Here is a 22,590-nt window from a genome sequence, read left to right on the forward strand (position 1 = left end):
TAAACACAGTCAATGTCTTGGCTTCCACAGCCCTTAATTGCAATGAGTTCCACAGATTCCCCACCCTCTAGCTGAAGAAAGTCCTCCTCATTTCAGTTCTAAAGAGTCGCCCCTTCTGTCTGAGGCTGTGTTGCCATGTTCTAGTCTCTCCTACTAGTGGAGAAAACATCTCCCCATCCACTCTATCAGGCCTCTCAGTATTCTGAAAGTTTCAATCAGATCTCCCCTCATCCTTCTAAACTCCATCGAGTACAGACCAAGAGTCCTCAGCTGTTACTCATATTCAAAGCCCTTCATCCCCTGGATCATTCTTGTAAGCCTCCTCTGGAATTGCTCATGTCTAGTTCCATGGATACTGATCTCTGATTGGTTGACAGCTCCAGGTGCGTGAGATTTCTTTGTCTGGCTTTGTCTTCCCAACAGAAGGGCAGTCAACAGCCAATCAGCAGCCTGATTAACTTTGGATCCATTTACTTTCCTCTAAACAATTATTCCATTCACTTTTGGATGTCATGGTTGATTCTGCATTCACTATGCTCTCAGGCAGTATGCCTTTCAACCTGTTCACCAACATTACCTGTTAGGATGAATCCCAAAGATATATCAGCCCTACTTAGTTTAAAATCTTTACTTAGCTGATTCCTTTCCAGTTTCTTTGCCTTGGATTTTAGAAAGCTTTCTTTTTGCAATGCTTTTCCACCCTTCAGCCTACGTGTGGTTCTCTTGACCTCTTGCCAGCTGCATTGCTTCTTTATCAAAGAATATCCAGAACCTGAGGTCAGACGTCATCCTGCTGCCTGGTCTGGGAATGTTTGCACTTGTTGTCTACATTCTCCTCCTGAAGGAGGAGAAAAGCTGTAAGAGATAATAGAATGGGCACATGAGCACCTTCTCTGCATTCGGTAACATCGGTAAATATGTCAATCCCCAGAGCACGAATGTCTGCTGTAGCATTGCTGCAGAAGTGCGTGGCGTAAGGCATCAGAGGAGCTATATATTCTGAATGAATATTACTTTAATTTGGTCAAAGATTTAGAGTAGATGAAGCGTAAAGCATCGGATGATGAGTGTGTGTGTCTGTGTGTGTTTGTGTCTGTGTCTGTGTGTGTGTCTGTGTGTGTGCGCGCGCACACATACAGCCCTTTCATTGCCTGATAAGTAAGTTCTCCTAACCAAGATAAAAGATCAGTTACTTGCTGAGTATTGTAACTCTTTTTACATTTAACTATGAACCATGGCAGATGTATGGAGCCAGTCTTGCTGTAATTCAGATAGTACACCATTGGTAGCTCGACACTGGTAGACAACTCAGTGCACGTGAAACATTTGATGGAGATACTTAGCACCTATTTGTATGTGTTTCTATCATATGCATTGGCAAACTTATCATGTTAACTCACACATAGGAACATGAAACATTGAGAAGACAATGTTACATATACCCCTGTAATGCACTGTAGATCATTGGAGGGAGATCCTGGTGGGATTCTGAACTCCTTATAGGATTGGACATTCTAGTTATTCATGTATATGCAATAAGCTGAGAATAATGCTACATTAGGTTTACAAATACCTTTTACCAACTGAATAATAGATTCCCTGTATTGTGGAAGCAGGCTATTTGGCCCATTGTGTTCACACCAACTGTCTGCTAAACATCGCCCCCCAGACCTACAGTCCCACCCAGTCCCTGGAATCCTGCATTGCTCACAGTTAATCCATCCAACCTGCACATCCCTGGATACTATGTGCAATTCAGCATGGCCAAACCACCTAACCTGCACAGCTTTGAACTGTAGGAGGAGACTGGAACACCTGAAGAAAACTTGTGCAGACACGGGGAGAATGTGCAAACTCCACACAGATATTTGTGGACAGTATCCTTGGGGGGAGGTTTGCTAGTGCTCTTGGGGGGGGTTTAAACTAACTCTGCAGGGGCATGGGAACCCAGATTGTAGCTTCAGGGTGCAGGGCCTGGAGTGTAGGGAGGTTAGGAACATGGCCTCAATTTCCAAGGAGGGTGCCTGCAAACAGGAAAGTGGCTTGAAGTGTGTATACTTCAATGCAAGAAGTATACGAAATAAGGTAGGTGAACTTGCAGCGTGGGTTGGTACCTGGGACTTCGATGTTGTGGCTATTACGGAGACATGGCTAGAACAGGGACAGGATTGGCTGTTGCAGGTTCCAGGATTTAAATGTTTTAGTAGGGTCAGAGGTGGGGGTAAAAGAGGGGGAGGTGTGGCATTGCTTGTCAAAGATAGTATTACAGTGGTGGAAAGGACGATGGATGAGGACTTGCCATCTGAGGTAGTTTGGGCTGAGGTTAGGAATAGGAAAGGTGAGGTCACCCTGTTAGGAGTCTTTTACAGGCCTCCTAATAGTCCTAGAATCATTGAAGAAAGGATAGGGAAGGTGATTCAGGAGATGAGTGACAGTAATAGGGTGGTTGTTATGGGGGACTTTAACTTTCCTGATATTGATTGGGAAAGCTATAGCTCAAGTTCGTTAGATGGGTCAGTGTTTGTTCAATGTGTGCAGGAGAGTTTCCTGACACAATATGTAGACAGGCCAACAAGAGGTGAGGCCATACTGGATTTGGTTCTGGGTAACGAACCAGGCCAGGTGTTAGAATTAGAGGTAGGTGAGCACTTTGGGGATAGTGACCATAATTCGGTGATCTTTACTCTCGTGATGGAGAGGGATAAGTGTGTACTACAGGGCAAGATTATAGCTGGGGTCAGGGAAATTATGATGCGGTGAGGCATGATTTAGGATGTGTGGCTTGGAAAAGTAGACTCCAAGGCAAGAGTGTAAATGATATGTGGAGCTTGTTCAAGGAGCAACTATTGAGTGTCCTTGATAATTATGTACCTGTCAGGCAGGGAGGAAAGGGTCGTGCGAGGGAGCCGTGGTTTAATAAGGAATTGGAATCCCTTGTTAAATGGAAGAGGGCGGCCTATCTCAAGATGAGACGTGAAGATTCAATTGTGGCGATTGAGAGGTATAGGGTAGCCAGGAAGGACCTGAAGAGAGAGCTAAGAGTAGCAAGGAGGGGACATGAAAGGTCCTTAGTCGGTAGGATTAGGGAAAACCCTAAGGCTTTCTATAGGTATGTTAGGAATAAAAGAATGACTAGGGTAGGAATAGGTCCAGTCAAGGATAGTAGTGGGAAGTTGCGTGTGGAGGCGGAAGAGATTGGGGAGACACTGAATGAATACTTTTCTTCAGTATTTACTCAGGAACAGGGCATTGTCGTCGATGTGAATACTGAGTCACAAATAAGTAGAATGGATGGCTTTGAGGTATGTAGAGAAGAGGTGTTGGAAATCCTGGAAAAGGTGAAAATAGATAAGTCCCCTGGGCCTGATGGCATTTATCCTAGGATTCTCTGGGAAGCAAGGGAGGAGATTGCAGAGCCATTGGCCTTGATTTTTATGTCCTCTTTGTCTACAGGAGTAGTGCCAGAAGACTGGAGGATAGCAAATGTGGTTCCCTTGTTCAAAAAGGGGAGTAGGGATAACCCTAGTAACTATAGGCCGGTGAGTCTCACTTCTGTTGTGGGCAAAGTCTTAGAGAGAATTGTAAGGGATAGGATTTATGCACATCTGGATAGGAATAATGTGATCAAGGATAGTCAGCATGGTTTTGTGAAGGGTAGGTCGTGCCTCACAAACCTTATTGAATTCTTTGAAAAGGTGACGAAGGAGGTTGATGAGGGGAAAGCGGTAGATGTGGTATATATGGATTTTAGTAAGGCGTTTGATAAGGTTCCCCATGGTAGGCTACTGCAGAAAATACGGAGATATGGCATTGAGGGTGAGTTGGAGGTTTGGATTAGGAATTGGCTGGATGGAAGAAGACAGAGGGTAGTAGTTGATGGCAAAGTTTCTTCATGGAGTGCCGTCACTAGCGGTGTTCCGCAAGGATCTGTTTTGGGACCATTGCTGTTTGTCATTTTTATAAATGACCTGGAAGAGGGGTTAGAAGGTTGGGTGAGCAAGTTTGCGGATGATACGAAAGTCGGAGGAGTTGTTGACAGTGAGGAAGGATGTGGCAGGTTACAGCAGGATATAGAGAAGCTGCAGAGCTGGGCAGAAAGGTGGCAAATGGAATTCAATGTAGCTAAGTGTGAGGTGATTCACTTTGGGAAGAATAACAAAAAGATGGGGTACTGGGCTAATGGTCGGATACTTGGTAGTGTGGATGAGCAGAGGGATCTTGGTGTCCATGTACACAGATCTCTGAAAGTTGCCACCCAGGTAAATAGTGCGGTGAGGAAGGCATATGGCGTACTGGCTTTTATTGGTAGAGGAATTGAGTTCCGGAGTCCTGAGGTCATGATGCAGTTGTATAAGACTCTGGTGCGGCCGCATCTGGAATATTGTGTGCAGTTTTGGTCGCCATACTATAGGAAGGATGTGGAGGCACTGGAACGGGTGCAGAGGAGGTTTACCAGGATGTTGCCTGGTATGGAAGGAAGATCGTATGAGGAAAGACTGAGACACTTGGGGCTGTTTTCATTAGAGAAAAGAAGGTTTAGGGGTGACTTGATTGAGGTGTACAAGATGATTAGGGGGTTAGATAGGGTTGACAGTGTGAACCTTTTCCCGCGTATGGAGTCGGGTATTACAAGGGGGCATAGCTTTAAATTAAGGGGGGGTAGATATAGGACTGAAGTTAGGGGTAGGTTCTTTACTCAGCAAGTTGTAAGTTCATGGAATGCCCTGCCAGTAGCAGTGGTGGACTCTCCCTCTTTATGGGCATTTAAGCGGGCATTGGATAGGTTTATGGAGGATAGTGGGTTAGTATAGGTTAGGTGGGCTTGGATCGGCGCAACATCGAGGGCCAAAGGGCCTGTACTGCGCTGTATTGTTCTATGTTCTATGTTCTATGTTCTATTTGCCTGAGGCTGGAATCAAACTCGAGATCCTGGCGCTGTGAGGCAGCAATGCTAACCACTACGTCACCATGTGGCAAAGTAAATATCACAAACTTAAAGTTGCCCAGCCCCCTTTTGTAGGTGACTGCCTGGGTACCTAACCTGTGATACTGGTCGTGCTAGGATTCACATCCAGAGCTTGGTAGAGCCTGGAGCTTAAACCACCTTAGGTCGCTTAGCCACACTTCTAATAATAAGGCAGCAGGGCTGTTTCTGCCTAGTTTGTATTTGCATGAGAGAACATGACTGCACCAAGTGTAGGTAGGCCTTTAGATTACATCTGATGTCCCTTTCAGAACCAAAAATCAAGATGCCGTCTGTAGTGTGGACCTTGAGCACCACTTTAGTTGTTCAAATTACAACTTCCAAACTTCAATGTCAACACCTCAGAGTCTTTGTCATTGCATTTATGTACCAGCTGAACATTGTAAAACATCCAAAGATGTAATCAGGGAAGTGTTACCATGTAAATTCTGACACCATGGCACAAGGAAATTCTAGGGCAGACAAACTAAGGCTTGACTAAAGTGCTAAGACCTATTGAATGTTTTTAAGAAAGAGAGGGGCAGGATGATTTTAGAATGCCTTTTTTGAATGCAACACTAATATAGACTCCTTCTGTGTTTCATTACAGCATTGAGGGCAGTTCAGGAGGTCTTGGAGTCCTTTCAGACCGAAACCTCCCCTTGTCCAATGAGGCGTGCAGGTTGTAAGTAATAATATAGGAAACAAACTAAGTGACACTTAAGATATTTTATTGTAAAGTGATGCAATATTAAGGAAGGATCATGATAAGAACAAAAGAATGAGGAATGGGAGTAGGCCATTCAGCACCCCCACCAAAGTTGCTGTCATTGCAGTTATCGCTGATCTTGTCTCGGCCACAATTCCACTTTCCTGTCCCCCGGATAACTCTTCAACCCATTACTAATTTTAAAATTGTCCATCTCCTTAATTTTACTCAATGTCCCAGCATTCATCATATTTGGGGGTAGCTTATTCTGCAAAATCATGACCTTTTTAGAAAAGTAATTTCTCTTTACCTCTGTTTTCAATCTGATACCATATATTCTATATGGCCTCTCGTTCTAGTTTACGCCACAGGGCAAAACATCCTCTTGATACCTTCTTTGTCAATCTCCTTTAATACCTCACATCAATTCGATCTCCTCTCGTGATTCTATACAGAAGAGAGTTAGTAGGAACTGCAGAAGGCATGGATGGTAAGTAGTTTGAGGGAAAGTGAAGATTGAGAACCAGTGAATGGACAAAACTACAACAATTGTGAGAGTTGTAACCCATGAACCTTGGTGAGAGGCTAGTGCAGTGACAGAGTCATAGTAGTTTAGATTGGATTCCCTAAAGTGTAGCCGCACCAGAGTTTGTTACAGCTGCAGCATGACCTCATGGTTCTAAAACGCAATCCCTCTACTAATAAAGGCTAACACACTGTATGCCTTCTTAACAATCTTATCAACTTGGGTGGCAACTTTCAAGGATCTATATACCTGGATACCAAGATCTCTCTGTTTATCTACACCATCAAGAATCTTACCATTAGCCCAGTACTCTGTAATCTGTTGCTGCTTCCAAAGTGAATCACCTCATTCTTTTCCGCATTCAACTCCATTTTCCACCTCTCAGCCCAGCTCTGCAGCTTAACTCTGTCCCTCTGTAACCTACCATATCCTTTTGTACCATCGCCAACTCTACCAACCTTAGTATGGTCCGCTTTTTACAAACTCATCCTTCTACGCCCTCATCCAGGTCGTTTATAAAAATGACAAACAGCAGTGGACCCAAAACAGATCCTTGCGGATCCTACTACTAGTAACTTTATATTACTCCCTCATTGAACAATATTTTGGTGATTTCAAACTCCTTCTCAACTCATCATGATATCTCTTCTGAGTTATGTGCCTTCCTATTTTCCATGAATCTCACCCTCACACCCATGCCCCTTGGCTTTACCATCTCAAGTGGCTTTCACACAGCACAAATCAGAATGGGGATTTCAGTACCAGTTAATCTATTTCTGGTAGCGCTGGTTAGGATCATTTGTTTGCAGTGACACTGGGAAAATTGCCTGATTTCCTTTGAATTGTATTATGGGATCTCTAAGATCTGTTCAAGTGGCCTGAAAGTGGTTTATTTGAATATACTTCATTTTCTCTCCATTTCAAATTTGTTTGTGCTGATTATGTGTTTACATCCTGGTCTGGTCCTTGTTCTCCATTTTGTTTATTCAAATTAAGGAATAATAGCTAATGTGAAACTTCATTACACCAACATGTTGAATGCAACATTCAGTGTCTGTAGCTCAGATTTATATCGATACACCATGCTGTTATTGACTGGTCCCATTTTCTACCTGATAATAGTTATGCCAAGATACCGACCGGCTCCAACCCACACCCAGATGGGACCTCTTCGAAGGAGCTATCAGCCCATGTCTTGTAAGTATTGAAAAAGGTAACTTGAACATTCAAAACAGCTTTAGGAAAGGTTTGATGATGCACAGTATTTGCAATTAAAAGTTACAACTGAAGCTCAATGCAAAAATGTTTCTTGATGCTCATGCTCAGTACAAAATTAAGTTTTCTGTGAAAGTAATACTTTAATATGTGAAATAATCTGTGGCATCAGGCTAAGGGCAAATATGAATAACTTATATTATTAAATATGCATTGAAAACAATAAAGCATTTCACTTTATTCTTTTCAACTCTTGGTAAACGCCAAAAAAAAATTGACAATTCATTGGCCTGAAGTCAAGTTTATTATCAAACTAAAAATGAATAAAATGGAAAGAAATATTCTGTGATTTTTTGCTGACTAAATGTGAGTTTGAGAACTTTTAGATAACTCTGGATGTACACAAAAAATTTTATCAGTGGAAACTCTTGATCCCCAAAGTAGAATGCAATCAATACTAGACAGCATTAACACTCTCTCTTCACTTTGATGTTTGTAGCCATACTGCAAACAAAACTCAAAGGGAGTCTTTTCTAATTAAATTCCAATTAAAATAAACTAAATTATAATCAACTTGAATTCAATTAACTTTGACATTACAGGGTTTGATATTCTTGAATTTAATAATTGGGAGAACCCTCCATTGGCTGGAGACATACCTAGTTCAATACCTAACTGGTTCCCTTGTCTAAAGGAAAAAATATATTGGTAGAAGAGACAGCTCACTAGATTGACCACAGGCATGGAGAGGTTTTCTTGTGAGGTAAGGTTCAGTAGGCTGGGCTTGTACTCATCAGAGTTTAGAAGAATGAAAGGAACACTTATTGAAACATACAAGAGTCTTAGGGGACTTGACAGGGTACATGTAGACAGGTTGTTTTCATGATGGAAGAGTTTAGGACCAGAAGGTATAAATTCAAAATAAGGGGTTGCAATTTAAGACAGAGATGAGGTAGATTATTTTGTCCTCCAAGGGTAGTGGATCTGTGCAATTCTTTACTGCAGAGGGTTTCAAGGCTGGGTTGTTAAATACAGTATATTCACAGCTACGATAGACAGATTTCTAAGCAGTAAGGGAATCAGGGTTATGGAGATAAAACTGGGAAGTGGAGTTGATGCTTATCAGATCAGTCATTAAACTGCAGTGTGGACTCAATGGGCCCTATCGCCTGCTTCTGCTCTGACATCCTATGGACTCAAAGGAAGATGTTAGCATTTATTGAGGCTGATAATCTCAGCTAAAAGACATTGGCACGAGGTGGACATTCCTCAGGGTAGTGTCCCAGACCCAACTATCTTCAATTGCTCCATCAATGATGCCCCCTTCACCAAGAGGTCACAAGTGGGAATATTTACTTCTGCAATTTCCATTTTTGCAATTTCAAAAGAATTAAGAAAATCATAGCCAAGAAAGATGGCAAAGCAATTGTGGACCGCATCAGAACCAGCAACAATGGAAAGAACTGGGCAGAAAATTTGCTGAGGGAGCTCTACAAATTGCATACAGTTCTATGGGCAAGAATTCCTGCTGAAGAGCTTTTTCCCGAAATGTCGAATTTCCTGCTCCTTGGATGCTGCCTGACCTGCTGTGCTTTTCCAGCACCACTCTATTCTTGACTCTAATCTCCAGCACTTGCAGTACCCACTTCTGCCTAAGAATTTCTTTCTGTCCATGAATATTGCCAGAACAAAATTCATGCATCAACCCAGACCTTGTCAATGAAATATTCCATACCCACACTTGCTGAAGTAGACACAAAGCATGTAAATGTCCTTTATGAAGCCAGCTTCACAACATTACAAAATCAACTTCAACAGACTCAACATGAACAGCCAGAAAATGTCTTTTAAATACGTTTAAACTGGGCATTTGTGGGGTGCAGAGGGAAGCAGCAGCAGCAGAATTATATTCTGCCATTCTCATTGTCACAGAATCCCTACAGTGTAAATTGAGGCCATTTAGACCATCAAGTCCTTTGAAGATCATTCCACCCAGGTCCAGGCCCCACCCTACCCCTGTAATTCTGCAATTACCATGGCTAATCCATTTACCCTGCACATTTTTGGACAGTGGGAAGAAATTAGAGCACCTGGAAGAAATCTACACAGATGCAGGCAGAATATGCAAACTCCACACAGATGCTTTGCAAAGACTGGAAGTGAACCAAGGTTCCTGATGCTGTGAGGCAACAGTGCTGACCGCTATGCCACTGTGTTTCCCCTGTCTGACATAAACCTCATTCCATCCAGGGTATACAAAAAACAAAAGGTGCTGGAGTGGCATTGCTGGTTAAAGAGGGAATTAAAACAAATTGATAAAGGATATTAGCTCTGACAATGTGGAGTCTGCATGGCTTGAATTGACAAATACAAAGGGGCAAACGATATTAGTGGGTGTCATATGTAGACCCCCAAACTGCAGTGGTGATGTTGGGATTGACATTGAACAGAATATTAGACTTACATGTGATAAGGGAATATGGGCGCATTTAATTTGCATACAGATTGGGCAAATCAAATTAGACACAATGCCATAAAGGAGGAATTCCTGGATTGTATATGGATGGTTTTTTGACCAATATGTGGAGGAGTTGAGCGTGTGATGCTAGAAAAGCAAAGCAGGTCACGCAGCATCTGAGGAGCAAGAGAATTGACGTTTTGGGATTCTCCTGCTCCTCAGATGTTGCCTGGCCTGCTGTGCTTTGTCAGCGCCACACTCTCGACTCTGATCTCCAGAATCTGCAGTCCTCACCTTCTCCCAATATGTAGAGGAACCAAGTAGAGAGCAGACCATCTTAGACTGGGTATTGTGTAATGAGAAGGGAATCATCGCCAATCTGTCTGAAACTCCTTGGGGATCAGCGACCATAACATGATTGCATTTTTTTTATCAAGATGGAGAGTGAGGTAGTTGATTCGGAGACAGAATGCTGAATCCTAATAAAGGAAACTATGAAGGTATGAGGCGTGAGTTGGCCTTGATAGATTGGGGAGAGTTACTTAAAGGGATGACAATGGATAGACAATGGCAAATATTCAAGGGGAGCTATAACAACTGTTTATTCCTGTCTGGCACAACAGCAAGATGGGTAAGAGGGCCAATCCACGGATTCCACAGCAAATTAGTGATAGTATCCGATCCAAGGAGGAAGCATACACATTGGCCAAGACAAATAATAGGTCTGAGGATTGGGAGCAGTTTAGAATTGAGCAAAGACGGACCAAGGGATTGATTAAAAAGCTGAAAATACAGAACAAAAGTAAGCTTGCAGGGAACATGAAGACTGACACTAAGTTTCTGCAGGTATGTGAAGAGGAAGAGATTAGTGAAGACAAATGTAGGTCCCCTACAGACAGAAATGGGGGAATGTATAACGGGGACAAGGAAATGGCTGAACAACTGACATACTTTGGTTCCGTCTTCACAAAAGAGGACACAAATCAGATAACAAATGGTGGAGAATGCAGGATTTAGTGAGAGGGAAGAACTGAGAGATTAGTATTAGTAGAGAAATGGTGCTGGGAACATTCAGGGTATTAAAGGCAGATATATCCCCAGGGCATGATAATCTACACAGAATACTTAAGGAAGTGGCTGTAGAAATAGAAAATGCATTGGTGGCCATCTTCCAGGATTCTGTAAACTCTGGAAAAGTCTGTGCAAATTGGAGGGTAGCTAATGGCACTCCAATATTCAAAAAGGGAGGTAGAGAGAAATCAGGGAATTAGAAACCAGTAAGCCTAACATCGGTAGGTCCCACATAAGAGATTATTGTGCAAGATTAAAGTGCATGGAATTGGGGGAAGTGTATTGAGATGGATAGAAAACTGGTTGGCAGAGAGGAAACAAAGTACAAATTAATGGGTCCTTTTCAAATTGGCAGGTAGTAACTAGTGGGGTGCCCCAATGATCAGCACTAGAACTCCTGCTATTCACAATATAGATTGATGATTTGGATGAGGGAACAAAATGTAACATCTCAAAGGTTGCAGATGATACTGAGCTGGGTCAGACGGTGAACTGTGGTGAGGATGCAGAGATCCTTCAGCACGATCTGGACAGATTAGATTAGATTACTTAAAGTGTGGAAACAGGCCCTTCGGCCCAAAAAGTCCACACCGACCCGCCGAAGTGCAACCCACCCATTCCCCTACATTTACCCCTTATCTAACACTACGGGCAATTTAGCATGGCCAATTCACCTGACCTGCACATCTTTGGACTGTGGGAGGAAACCGGAGCACCCGGAGGAAACCCACGCAGACACGGGGAGAACGTGCAAACTCCACACAGTCAGTCGCCTGAGGCGGGAATTGAACCTGGGTCTCTGGTGCTGTGAGGCAGTAGTGCTAACCACTGTGCCACCGTGCTGGACAGGTTGGGTAAGTGGGCAAATCAATGGCAGATGCAGTATAATGTGGATAAATGCAAGGTTATTCACTTTGGAAGCAAAACCAAGAAGGCAGATTACTACCTGAATGGCTGTAAATTGGGAGAGGGGAGTGTACAGTGGGACCTGGGTGTCTTTGTGCACCAGTCGCTGAAGGTAAGCATGCAGGTGCAGCAGGTGGGAAAGGAGGCAAATGGGATGTTGGCCTTCATTGCGAGTACAGGAGCAGGGATGTGTTGTTGCAGTTATACAGGGCCTTGGTGAGGCCACACCGAGAATATTGCATGCAGGTTTGGTCTCCTTTTCTGAGGAAGGATGCTGTTGCTCTCGAGGGAGAACAGTGGGGGTTTATCATCCTGATTCCAGGGTTGGCAGGACTAACATAGAGTACAATAGGTGAGTGGGGGAGGGGATGAAGGTGATAGGTTGGGGGTGGGGGGGCAGAAAAGAGGGGGAAGTGGATAGGTGGAAAAGAAGATAGGCAGGTAGGACAAGCGGCGGTGAAGGAGGTCCAGGACCTCCATGCTCTTTACTCCCCACTCCCACCCTCCTCTAGCTTATCTCTCCACGCTTCAGGCTCACTGCCTTTATTCCTGATGAAGGGCATTTGCCCGAAACGTCGATTTTACAGCTCCTCGATGCTGCCTGAACTGCTGTGCTTTTCCAGCACCACTAATCCAGAATCTGGTTTCCAGCATCTGCAGTCATTGTTTTTATCCATCTGCCACTTCTCAGCCCATTGGCCCATCTGGTGCAGATCCTGTTGTAATCTGAGGTAACCCTCTTCGCTGTCCACTACACCTCCAATTTTGGTGTCATCTGCAAACTTACTAACTGTACCTCTTATGTTCGCATACAAATCATTTATGTTAAATGACAAAAAGTAGGGGGTCCAGCACCGATCCTTGTGGCACTCCACTGGTCATAGGCCTCCAGTCTGAAAAACAACCCTCCACCACCACCCTCTGTCTTCTACCTTTGAGCCAGTTCTGTATCCAAATGGCTAGTTCTCCCTGTGCTCCATGAGATCTAACCTTGCTAATCAGTCTCCCATGGGGAACCTTGTCGAACGCCTTACTGAAGTCCATATAGATCACATCTACTGCTCTGCCCTCATCAGTCTTCTTTGTTACTTCATCAAAAAAATCAATCAAGTTTGTGAGACATGATTCCCCATGCACAAAGCCATGTTGACTATCCCGAATCAGTCCTTGCCTTTTCCAAATACATGTCCATCCTGTCCCTCAGGATTCCCTCCAACAACTTGCCCACCACCGATGTCAGGCTCACCGGTCTATAGTTCCCTGGCTTGTCTTTACAGCTCTTCTTAAACAGTGGCACCACGTTTGCCAACCTCCAGTTTTCTAGCACCTCACTGTGACTATCGATGGTACAAATATCTCAGCAAGACGCCCAGCAATCACTTCTCTAGCTTCCCACAGCTGGGTCTCTGGATTAATAATGCAGCAATAATACCACTAGGCCATCACCTGCCCTCAGTGGCAGTGGGAAGAGTGTGTCATTTATCCTGGTGGAGCAGAGAAGGTCATTCAACTCCTTTCTGTAGTATTGCCCACTCCTGTAATCCTTGAGGATGGCCCTAATCCGAATGGCGACTTCAGACCAGGCGATGCTCCAGCCTTTTCCGCTGGTCCTCCAGGAAGAGGACTCCCCTCCGGTGTACCACCCCCTTGACCAGGACCTCTTTCTCCCTGTCAAAGAACTATGGTATCATCATCCTCTTCTCTATCATTTTGTGCACATGTCCTTCAATGAGCAGAGCAGTCTTGGAATGCCAGTGGCCAACCAGGGTGCAGAGCACAGTTTGAAGATGGAACTATTGCAAAGAATACTGCCATTTTGGTACATATCCTCTGAGTTATTAAATAGTCCAGTTACTGGACATGAGCAGTGCGATAGGGGTGTGGTAGGTAATTAATGAGGCAGCTTTGGCAAGAACACTCGCTAGGCTTCACAGCAATAAACCTTTGAAAAAAGAAATGGAATGTGAACTCAGCCCTTGGTTATAAGTTATTGGGGCCACTCAGTTCCAGACATCATTCCAGCCTTGGTTCAAACATGGCTAAAAGAGCTGAATTCCAAAGATGAGATGAGAATGGCATCTTATTATCAATGCAACATTTGACCAAACGCAACGTGAAGTCTATGGACATCAAAGGAAAATTTCCCACTAGATGGAGACATCCCTGGAAGAATGAAGGATTTTTGTGGCTTTTAGATTTAACCATATTAGCCCAGAACCTCACTGTAAGAATTTCTCAGGATAGTTGCTTCATCCATCATAAGATCGGAAGTGAATATATCAGCTGATGATTGCACAGTATTCATTGCCATTGGTAACTGCGTGTCAGGAATGATGCAACCAATGCCTTGGAAGTAATGGAAAATCATTTATTTGTTGAAAGTGCTGCAGTTTTTAAAAAAGGTTCAGTTGTGCACAATGATAGTTGTCAAATGTAAAAGCATAGTCCTCTATACCAGAATATAATTTTACATGTGGAGTAAGCTCGGGTATCAGATTTCAGGGTGAACATGGGAACATAGGATTGTAGGAACAGAAGTAGGCCCCTCTAGTCTGTTCAACCATTCAATGAGATCATGACTGAACTGTGGCCTAACTCCATATACCTGCCTTTGGCTCATATCCATTGATAGCTTTGCTGAACAAAAAATCTGTCTCAGATTTAAAATTAACAACTGACCTACTGCCAATTATTGTTTGTGGAAAAGAGTTCCAAACAATAGAACATTACAGCGCAGTACAAGCCCTTCGGCCTTCGATGTTGTGCCGACCTGTGGAACCAACCTGAAGCCCATCTAAACCTACACTATTCAATTCTGGTCCATATGCCTATCCAATGACTATTTTAATGCCCTAAATTTGGAGATGCCGGTGTTGGACTGGGGTGTACAAAGTTAAAAATCACACAACACCAGGTTATAGTCCAACAGGTTTAATTGGAAGCACACTAGCTTTCAGAGCATCGCTCCTTCATCAGGTGATAGAGGAGGACTCAATCCCAACACACAGAATTTATAGCAAAAATTTACAGTGTGATGTATCTGAAATTATACATTGAAAAAAACAGACAATCAATTTCCACTATCACCTGATGAAGGAGCGACGCTCCAAAAGTTAGTGTGCTTCCAATTAAACCTTTTGGACTTTAACCTGTTATTGTGTGATTTTTAACTTAATGCCCTAAACATTGGTTAGTCTACCACTGTTGCAGGCAGAGCGTTTCACATCCCTACTACTCTCTGAGTAAAGAAGCCACCTTTGACATCTGTCCTCTATCTGTCACACCTCAATTTAAAGCTATGTCCCCTCATACTAGCCATCACCATCGGAGGAAAAGGGCTCTCACTGTCCAACCAATCTAACCCTCTGATTATCTTATATGTCTCAATTAAGTCATCTCTCAACCTTCTTCTCTCTAATGAAAATAGCCTCAAGTGTCTCAGCCTTTCCTCATAAGACCTTCCCTCCATACCAGGCAAATCTCCTCTGAAGCCTTTCCAAAGCTTCCACATCCTTCCTATAATGCAGTGACCAGAACTGTATGCAATACTCCAAGTGGGGCTGCACCAGAGTTTTGTATAGTTGCAGCATGACCTCATGGTTCTGAAACTCAATCCCTCAACTAATAAACGCAAACACACCGTATGCCTTCTTAACAATCCTATCAACCTGGGTGGCAACTTTCAAGGATCTGTGTACATGGATACTGAGATTTCTTTGCTCATCTACACTACCAAGAATCTTACCATTTGCACAGTACTCTACATTCCTGTTACTCCTACCAAAGTGAATCACCTCTCACTTTTCTGCATTCAACTCCATTTGCCATCTCGCAGCCCAGCTCTGCAGCTTATCTATGTCTCTCTGTAACCTACAACATCCTTCATCACTATCCACAACTCTACCAACCTTAGTGTCATCTACAAATTTACTAACCCATCCTTCTATGCCCGCATCCTGGTCATTTATATAAATGACAAACAACAGTGGACCCAAACCAGTTCCTTGCGGTACCCCACTAGTAACTGAACTCCAGGATGAATATTTCCCATCAACCATCACCCTCTGTCTTCTTTCAGCTAGTCAATTTCTGATCCAAACCGCTAAATCACCTTCAATCCCATCCGTATTTTGCGCAATACCATACCGTAGGGAACCTTGTCAAACGCTTTACTGAAATCCATGTACATCACATCAACCACTTAACTTCATCCCTAATCAGTGGAAATAGAAAGAGTCATTGAGTCATACAGCATGGAAACAGACCTTTCGGTCCAACCATAACATAGCTTCATAACATCCTTCCGATTACATCTTGAAGACTTTGATCAGATCACTCCTTATGCCTAATGTGCATAATCCCTCCTCATAATTTAACCCCTGAAATCCAGGTATCACTCTTGTAATGTAGATTAGATTACTTACAGTGTGGAAACAGGCCCTTCGGCCCAACAAGTCCACACCGACCCGCCGAAGCGCAACCCACCCAGACCCATTCCCCTACATTTACCCCTTCACCTAACACTACGGGTAATTTAGCAATTTAACCTGCAGATTTTTGGACTGTGGCAGGAAACCGGAGCACCCAGAGGAAACCTACGCAGACATGGGGAGAATGTGCAAACTCCACACAGTCAGTTGCCCGAGGTGGGAATTGAACCCGGGTCTCTGGCGCTGTGAGGCAGCAATGCTAACCACTGTGCTACTGTGCCACCCCAAGGGAGGTTATACTCCCTTCAAGGCCAGTATAACCTTCCTAAGGTGTGATGACCAGATGTGTTGTCAGTACTCCATCTGAGGTCTATGCAGTGTTTTGTATAGCTTCAGGAAAGTTCCCTTATACTCCAATCATTGAATCATACAGCATGGAAACAAACCCTCAATCCAACTCATCTACACAGACCAGAACTCCCAATCTGACCTAGTCCCGTTTGCCAATATTTGGCCCATATCCCTTGAAATGCTTCCTATTCGTGTGTCCATCCAGATGAGTTTCAATTGTTGCAATCGTACCTGTCTCCACTATTTTCTCTGACAGCTCATTCCATTAATGAACCACCCTCTATGTGAAAAAGTTACCCCATAGATCCTGTTTAAATCTTTCCCCTCTCACCTTCAGCTTTATCCTTTAATTTGAACTTCCCTAATTTGGGAGAAAAGACCTTGACTATTCACCCTATCCGTGCTCCTCATGATTTTATAAACCTCTATAAGGTCACCCCTCAGCCTCTGGTGCTCCAGGGAAAAGAGTCCCAGCCTAGTCAGCCTTTCTGCATAGCTTAAGCCCTCTAGTCCCAGCTGCATCATTGTAAATCTTTTCTGCACCTCTCAAGTTTCGCAACATCCTTCCATTAGAATTGTATGCAGTATTCCAAAAGTGGCCTCACCAATGTCCTGTACATAATCTTCCAACTCCTGTACTCAATAAAATACAATAATACAATACAGCTCAGGATTGACCCTTCGGTCTACCAAGTCTGCGTTGATTCCTAATCCTTAGCTATGTTGGCTGGATCATTGGTTTACAGAATGGTATGGTACCAACAGAGAGCAGCCCTATGGTCTGGTAAGACTATGGCAGCAACAAGTTAGACTGTTACTTATTGCTCTATGCGGTTTCTATCCTTTTGTTCATCTCCCTTCACGTGCCCATCTCTACTGGCACTGCATTTTAGGCACCCACCACCCTCAGTGTGAAAGTTTCCCCGCACATCTCCCTTAAGCTTTTCACCTCTCACCTTGAACCTGTGCCGTCTTGTAGTTGACTTTTCCACCCGAGAAAATAGCCTCTGCTATACACCGTATCATTGCCTCTCATAATTTTGTAGACCTCTATCAGGTCACCCCTCAGCCAACTTTTATATTTGATACCCCAGCCAATGAAGGCAAGCATTTTGTATGTTTTCTTGACCACTTTATCCACCTGTATTTCCACTTTCACACATACCTGTGTACCCAGACCCCTCTGTATGTAAATGCTTCTAAGGGTCTTGCCATTTACTGTATAATGTTTGCCTGAATTTGGTCGTCCAAAATGCATCACCTTGCATTTGTCAGGATCGAACTCTATCTGCCATTTCTCTGCCCAGATCTGCAATCAATCTATATCCCACTGTATTCTTGCTCACTCCTCCTCACCATCTTCAACTCTACCAAGTTTGGTGTCATCAGCAAACTTACTGATCTGTTGCCCATCTCTGAAGACAACATGGACAAAGATACAGTGGAGACCTGTATACAGTGGACCTCTATAAAACTCAATTAATTTATTCATTATTTAAACAAATAACACATGCTATTACCAACTAGAGATATCGCAATCACTGTTTTTCACTACTCTAGGTTCTGTAACTACCTCCAAATGTTATTACGCAGGAGAGTTGACAGCTGGCCATGCTGGAATTCTTCTCAACATTTTCCCTCTGCCTCCTGACATAGGGTACCTCCTGCAGTGTTAATCTTTGAAGTTCTGCTGAAAAATCAAGGGTTTTCTCAGGCTGTTTATACACAGGTCTCTGTGACACGTGTGCCCTAATTGGAATAATTCATGCACATGACCAATCCCGAATGTTTCATCCTTATTTGGAAGAGTCACTGAATGCCTGTAATCTTAGCTTTTAACGGACCTGAATGACTCAGTGTAATTCTAGCATATAAAAGCCCATTGTAAATCCTTTATGTTTTTCTGTTATCTTCAGCCTTATCCAACAAATATGATCTCCATTCTGAAAAGCACCCTTCCATCACTACGCTCTACATTCTATGACCAAGCCCGTTTTGTATCCATCTAGCTATCTCACCCCAGATCCCATGAGGTTTTCTATTTTGATTGATACCTTTTGTATCAGCCTGCCATGAGGTACCTTATCAATTACCTTACTAAATTCTACGTAGACAACATCCAGTCCCTTCCCTCATCAACCATTCTTGTCACTTCCTCAAAAACCCTAATCAACTTGATAAGATGATGTGGAAGTGCCAGTGTTGGACTGACAGAATTGGACTGTTTGAACAAAGTCAGAATTCACATGACACCAGGATATAGTCCAACAGGGGCTATGGTCTGAAAGCCTGTAATTTCAAATAAACCTGATGGACTCCAACCTGGTGTCATGTGATTTCTGAAGTTGATAAGACATGACTTTTCCCACAGAAACCCTTGCTGCCTATCACTAACAAGTCTATTTGTTTCCAAATGTGAATACATCCTGTCTCTCAGTATCTTCTCCAACAGCTTTTCCGCCACTGATGTCAGGCTAACTTTGATTATTACTTGGATTATCTCTGTTGTCCCCCTTAACCAAAGGAATAATATTGGCCATTCTCCAGTCCTCAGGAGCCTTGCCTGAGGCCAAAGAGGGTGCGAAGATATCTGTTAAGGCCCCAGCAATCTCCTCCCTTACCTCCTTTAGCATCCTGGGATAGATTCAGGTCCTGGGAACTTATCTACCTAATGTTTCCTAGATACCCAACACCATCTCCTCTTTAACATTTACATGCCCTAAAAACATACCCGTTCCTAATCTTACCATCACCAAGTCCTTTTCCTTAGTGAATACCAATGCAAAGTACACATTAAGGACCTTACCCACTTCCTCTGCTTCCATGCATAAATTCCCTCCCTTGTCCTTGAGTGGATCTATTCATTCCCCAGTTATCCAGTTGCTCCTAATATATATATAAAATGCATTGGGATTCTTCTTAATCCTACTCGCTAAGGACATTTCCTGCCCCTTTTGAGTTCTCCTAATTCCTTGTTTAATTTCTCTCCTGCTTCCTTTATATTCCTCAACTGCCTTGTCTGATTTCACTTTCCTAAACCTTACGTGTGCTTCATTTTCCTTTTTGATTAACCTGTCAATATCTCTTGTCATCCAGGTTTTCTGATTCTTGCATCCTTATCTTTCATTCTCATTCTGGTCCCAAACTCTGATCATCTATTCTTTAAAAGACTCCCACATGTCAGATGTGGATTTACCCTCAAACAGCTGACCCGTCTAATTTCTCAAGTTCCTGCCTAACGCTGTTGTAATTAACCTTCGCCTGTCATTTAGCATGTCCACCCAAGGATTAGTCTTACCCATATCTATCACTATCTTAAAGCTTATGGAATTACAGTCACTGTTCTTAAAATGCTTTCCCATTGAGACTTCATCATCTGGCCATGATCATTCCCCAATACAAAGGGCAGTATGGTCCCTTCACTAATAGGACTATTTACATATTGTTTCCTGGATGCACCTAACAAATTCTGCCCCCATCTAAGTCCCTGGCAATACTTCCCATAAGTTGTCTACATATCTGTTCCATTATCTCCCTTTAGCTATTAGGAGGCCAATAGTATAATCCCATCACAGTGACTTCATCTTTCTTATTCCTGTGCTGAACTCATATGGCCTGCCTGATGAACCCTCCAAGATGTCCTCTCTTAGTGCAGCTGTGACATTCTCCTTAACCAGTAATGCAATTCCGCCAGCCTTTTACATCCCTCTCTATCACACCTGAAACATCTAAACCCTGGAATGTTGAGATGCCAGTCCTGCCCTTCTGGCAACCAAGTTTCTGTAATGGCTACAACATTGTGGTCCCATGTACTAACGTAAGCTCTACATTCATTTACATTACACGTTAAAGTCTTTGAATTAAAATAAATATACTTCAGACCGCCAGTCATGTGGCATTCATTAACCAGCCCCTGCCTGTTATTCCTATTAAACTTGATTTAATATTTGCCTTCCCATAAATTGTTCTGCAAGTTGATCTACTGCTTTGGGTTTTGTGCAGTAGAGAGAACTAACAAGTAATCTCATGAGTGAAGGTGACCCTCATAGCAGTGATCATAACTGGTTTCCTGCTGGTTACATTTAGTATGAGGGAGAGAGAAGTTGGCCCATTGTGTTTTTAAAATTTAAATAAAAACAATTATGGAGACATGAAAGCAGAATTGGCGAAAATGAATTGGCAAATTTGGTTAAAAGAATAAGTCACCAGGGATGGATCGGCAGGTATTTACAGGGATATTTTGGAATATACAGAATAGATATATTCTAATAAGTAAGAAAATTCCAAGTGATGAACCCACCATCCATGTTTAACTGGAAATGTTAATGACTGTACCTAACTAAAAACTAGGTCAGAAGATTGGAAGATATAAAAAAAGAAAAGAGTGGCCAAAAAAGTAAAGAGAAAAAAATTAGAGTATGAGCGAAGGCTTGTCGGGGATGAGGAATTTTACGTGTGAAGATAGATTGGAGAACTAGGGACAGTACTCCTTGTAATAAACCAGTTGGACTATAACCTGGTTTCATGTGATTTCTGACTTTGTCCACCCCAGCCTAACACCGTCATCTCCACATCATGATTAAAGCCAGCTGCAGATATTAAAATCAACATTTCATAATTAAATCTGGGAATAATAATGCATTCAGCATTATTAAATTCCGACTTTGTTTGGAAAAGTAATGGATTTTAAATCTAGGATTTTTTTTTATGTACAAGTGTCAACTGACGACTTCCATTTTCTGCTTTACAGCAACATCACAGATATGCCCAATGAGTGGTGGGCAGGCTCCTCCATCAAAGTTTCACCCACCTTGTAAGTACCAAGAAAGGAAACCTGGAATGAATGATGCTTGAGACCTTTTGTCAACTGTAGCAATTTTAAAGAAACAAGGCCAAAGATTCCACTGAAGCCTACCAGATACTTTTCTGTACAAAAATGTGTTCACTGTGAAACAAAATATTATGTTAACTGTGAAGTAATCGGGGATGTGCAGTTTTACTGTTAATTTGCACAGAGCCTGTTTAACACTCTCCCAGTGTATTTCTTAGTCAGTAATTTCTACATAGGCTCCTGAGCAGAAAACCCATGAAATTCAGTAGAATGTCAATTTCCCATCCTGCCAGATGTCAATTTCCCATCCTGCCAGACTCTCTGGTCAATGGGGGTAACATTGGACAAGAGTAAAATCAACATTGTATTTGATCCTGTGAATTTCTCATTGAATGGATACAGTTTCACTTACACTCTCACTACTGAGTGATTAATGCCTAACACACTGATAGACCTGAGCTGTGAAGTGACGCTTGCGAAACACATTGTTTAAAAAAGTAATCAAATGAATAGAAAAAGGAATGACCATGATGGATTTCATTTCTGGCAATTTTTACTTATCAGCCCAGAAAGAGAACATGTTAATTATTCAATTAAAAAATTGAAAGAACTGCAAATGCTGGAAATCTGACACAAAAATAGAAATTGCTGGAAGATCTCTGCAGGCCTGGCAACATCCATGGAGAGAAATCAGAGTTAATATTTTGGGTCCAGTGACCCTTCTTTGGAACTGTCCTGAAGAAGAGTCAGACATGATTATTATTCAATCCTATTTCTAAATGTATTTTAAAAATTTCTTTGAGTCTATTTAGTAAATGGAATTAGAATTTTTTTTTAGATTAGATTCCTTACAGTGTGGAAACAGGCCCTTCAGCCCAACCAGTCCACACCGATCCTCCGAAGAGCAACCCACCCAGACCTATTTCCCTCTGACTAATGTACTTAACACTATGGACAATTTAGCATGGGCAATTCGCCTGAGCTGCACATCTTTGGATTGTGGGAGGAAACTCACACAGACACAGGGAGAAAGTGCAAACTCCACACAGACAGTCACCCAAGGCTGGAATCGAACCTGGGACCCTGGTGCTGTGAGGCAGCAGTGCTAACCACTGAGCCACCGTGCTACC

The 22,590-nt window shown here is 42.8% G+C and overlaps 1 protein-coding gene across 1 annotated transcript in view; it reads left to right on the forward strand.

Moving 5' to 3' along the window:
* The window catches only part of LOC122550340 (uncharacterized), a 121,326-nt gene that overhangs the window by 80,471 nt on the left and 18,265 nt on the right, over window positions 1-22,590 (forward strand). The window contains exons 8-10 of the mRNA XM_043691068.2: window positions 5,574-5,648; window positions 7,321-7,395; window positions 21,380-21,442. Of these exons, the coding sequence (XP_043547003.2) occupies window positions 5,574-5,648; window positions 7,321-7,395; window positions 21,380-21,442 (213 nt within the window). The remainder of the gene's footprint in view (window positions 1-5,573; window positions 5,649-7,320; window positions 7,396-21,379; window positions 21,443-22,590) is intronic.

This window comes from Chiloscyllium plagiosum, unplaced genomic scaffold (genome assembly GCF_037043375.1).
Source record: "Chiloscyllium plagiosum isolate Xiang-an unplaced genomic scaffold, Cpla_swu_hap1 HiC_scaffold_5, whole genome shotgun sequence".
Taxonomy (NCBI): Eukaryota; Metazoa; Chordata; class Chondrichthyes; order Orectolobiformes; family Hemiscylliidae; genus Chiloscyllium; species Chiloscyllium plagiosum.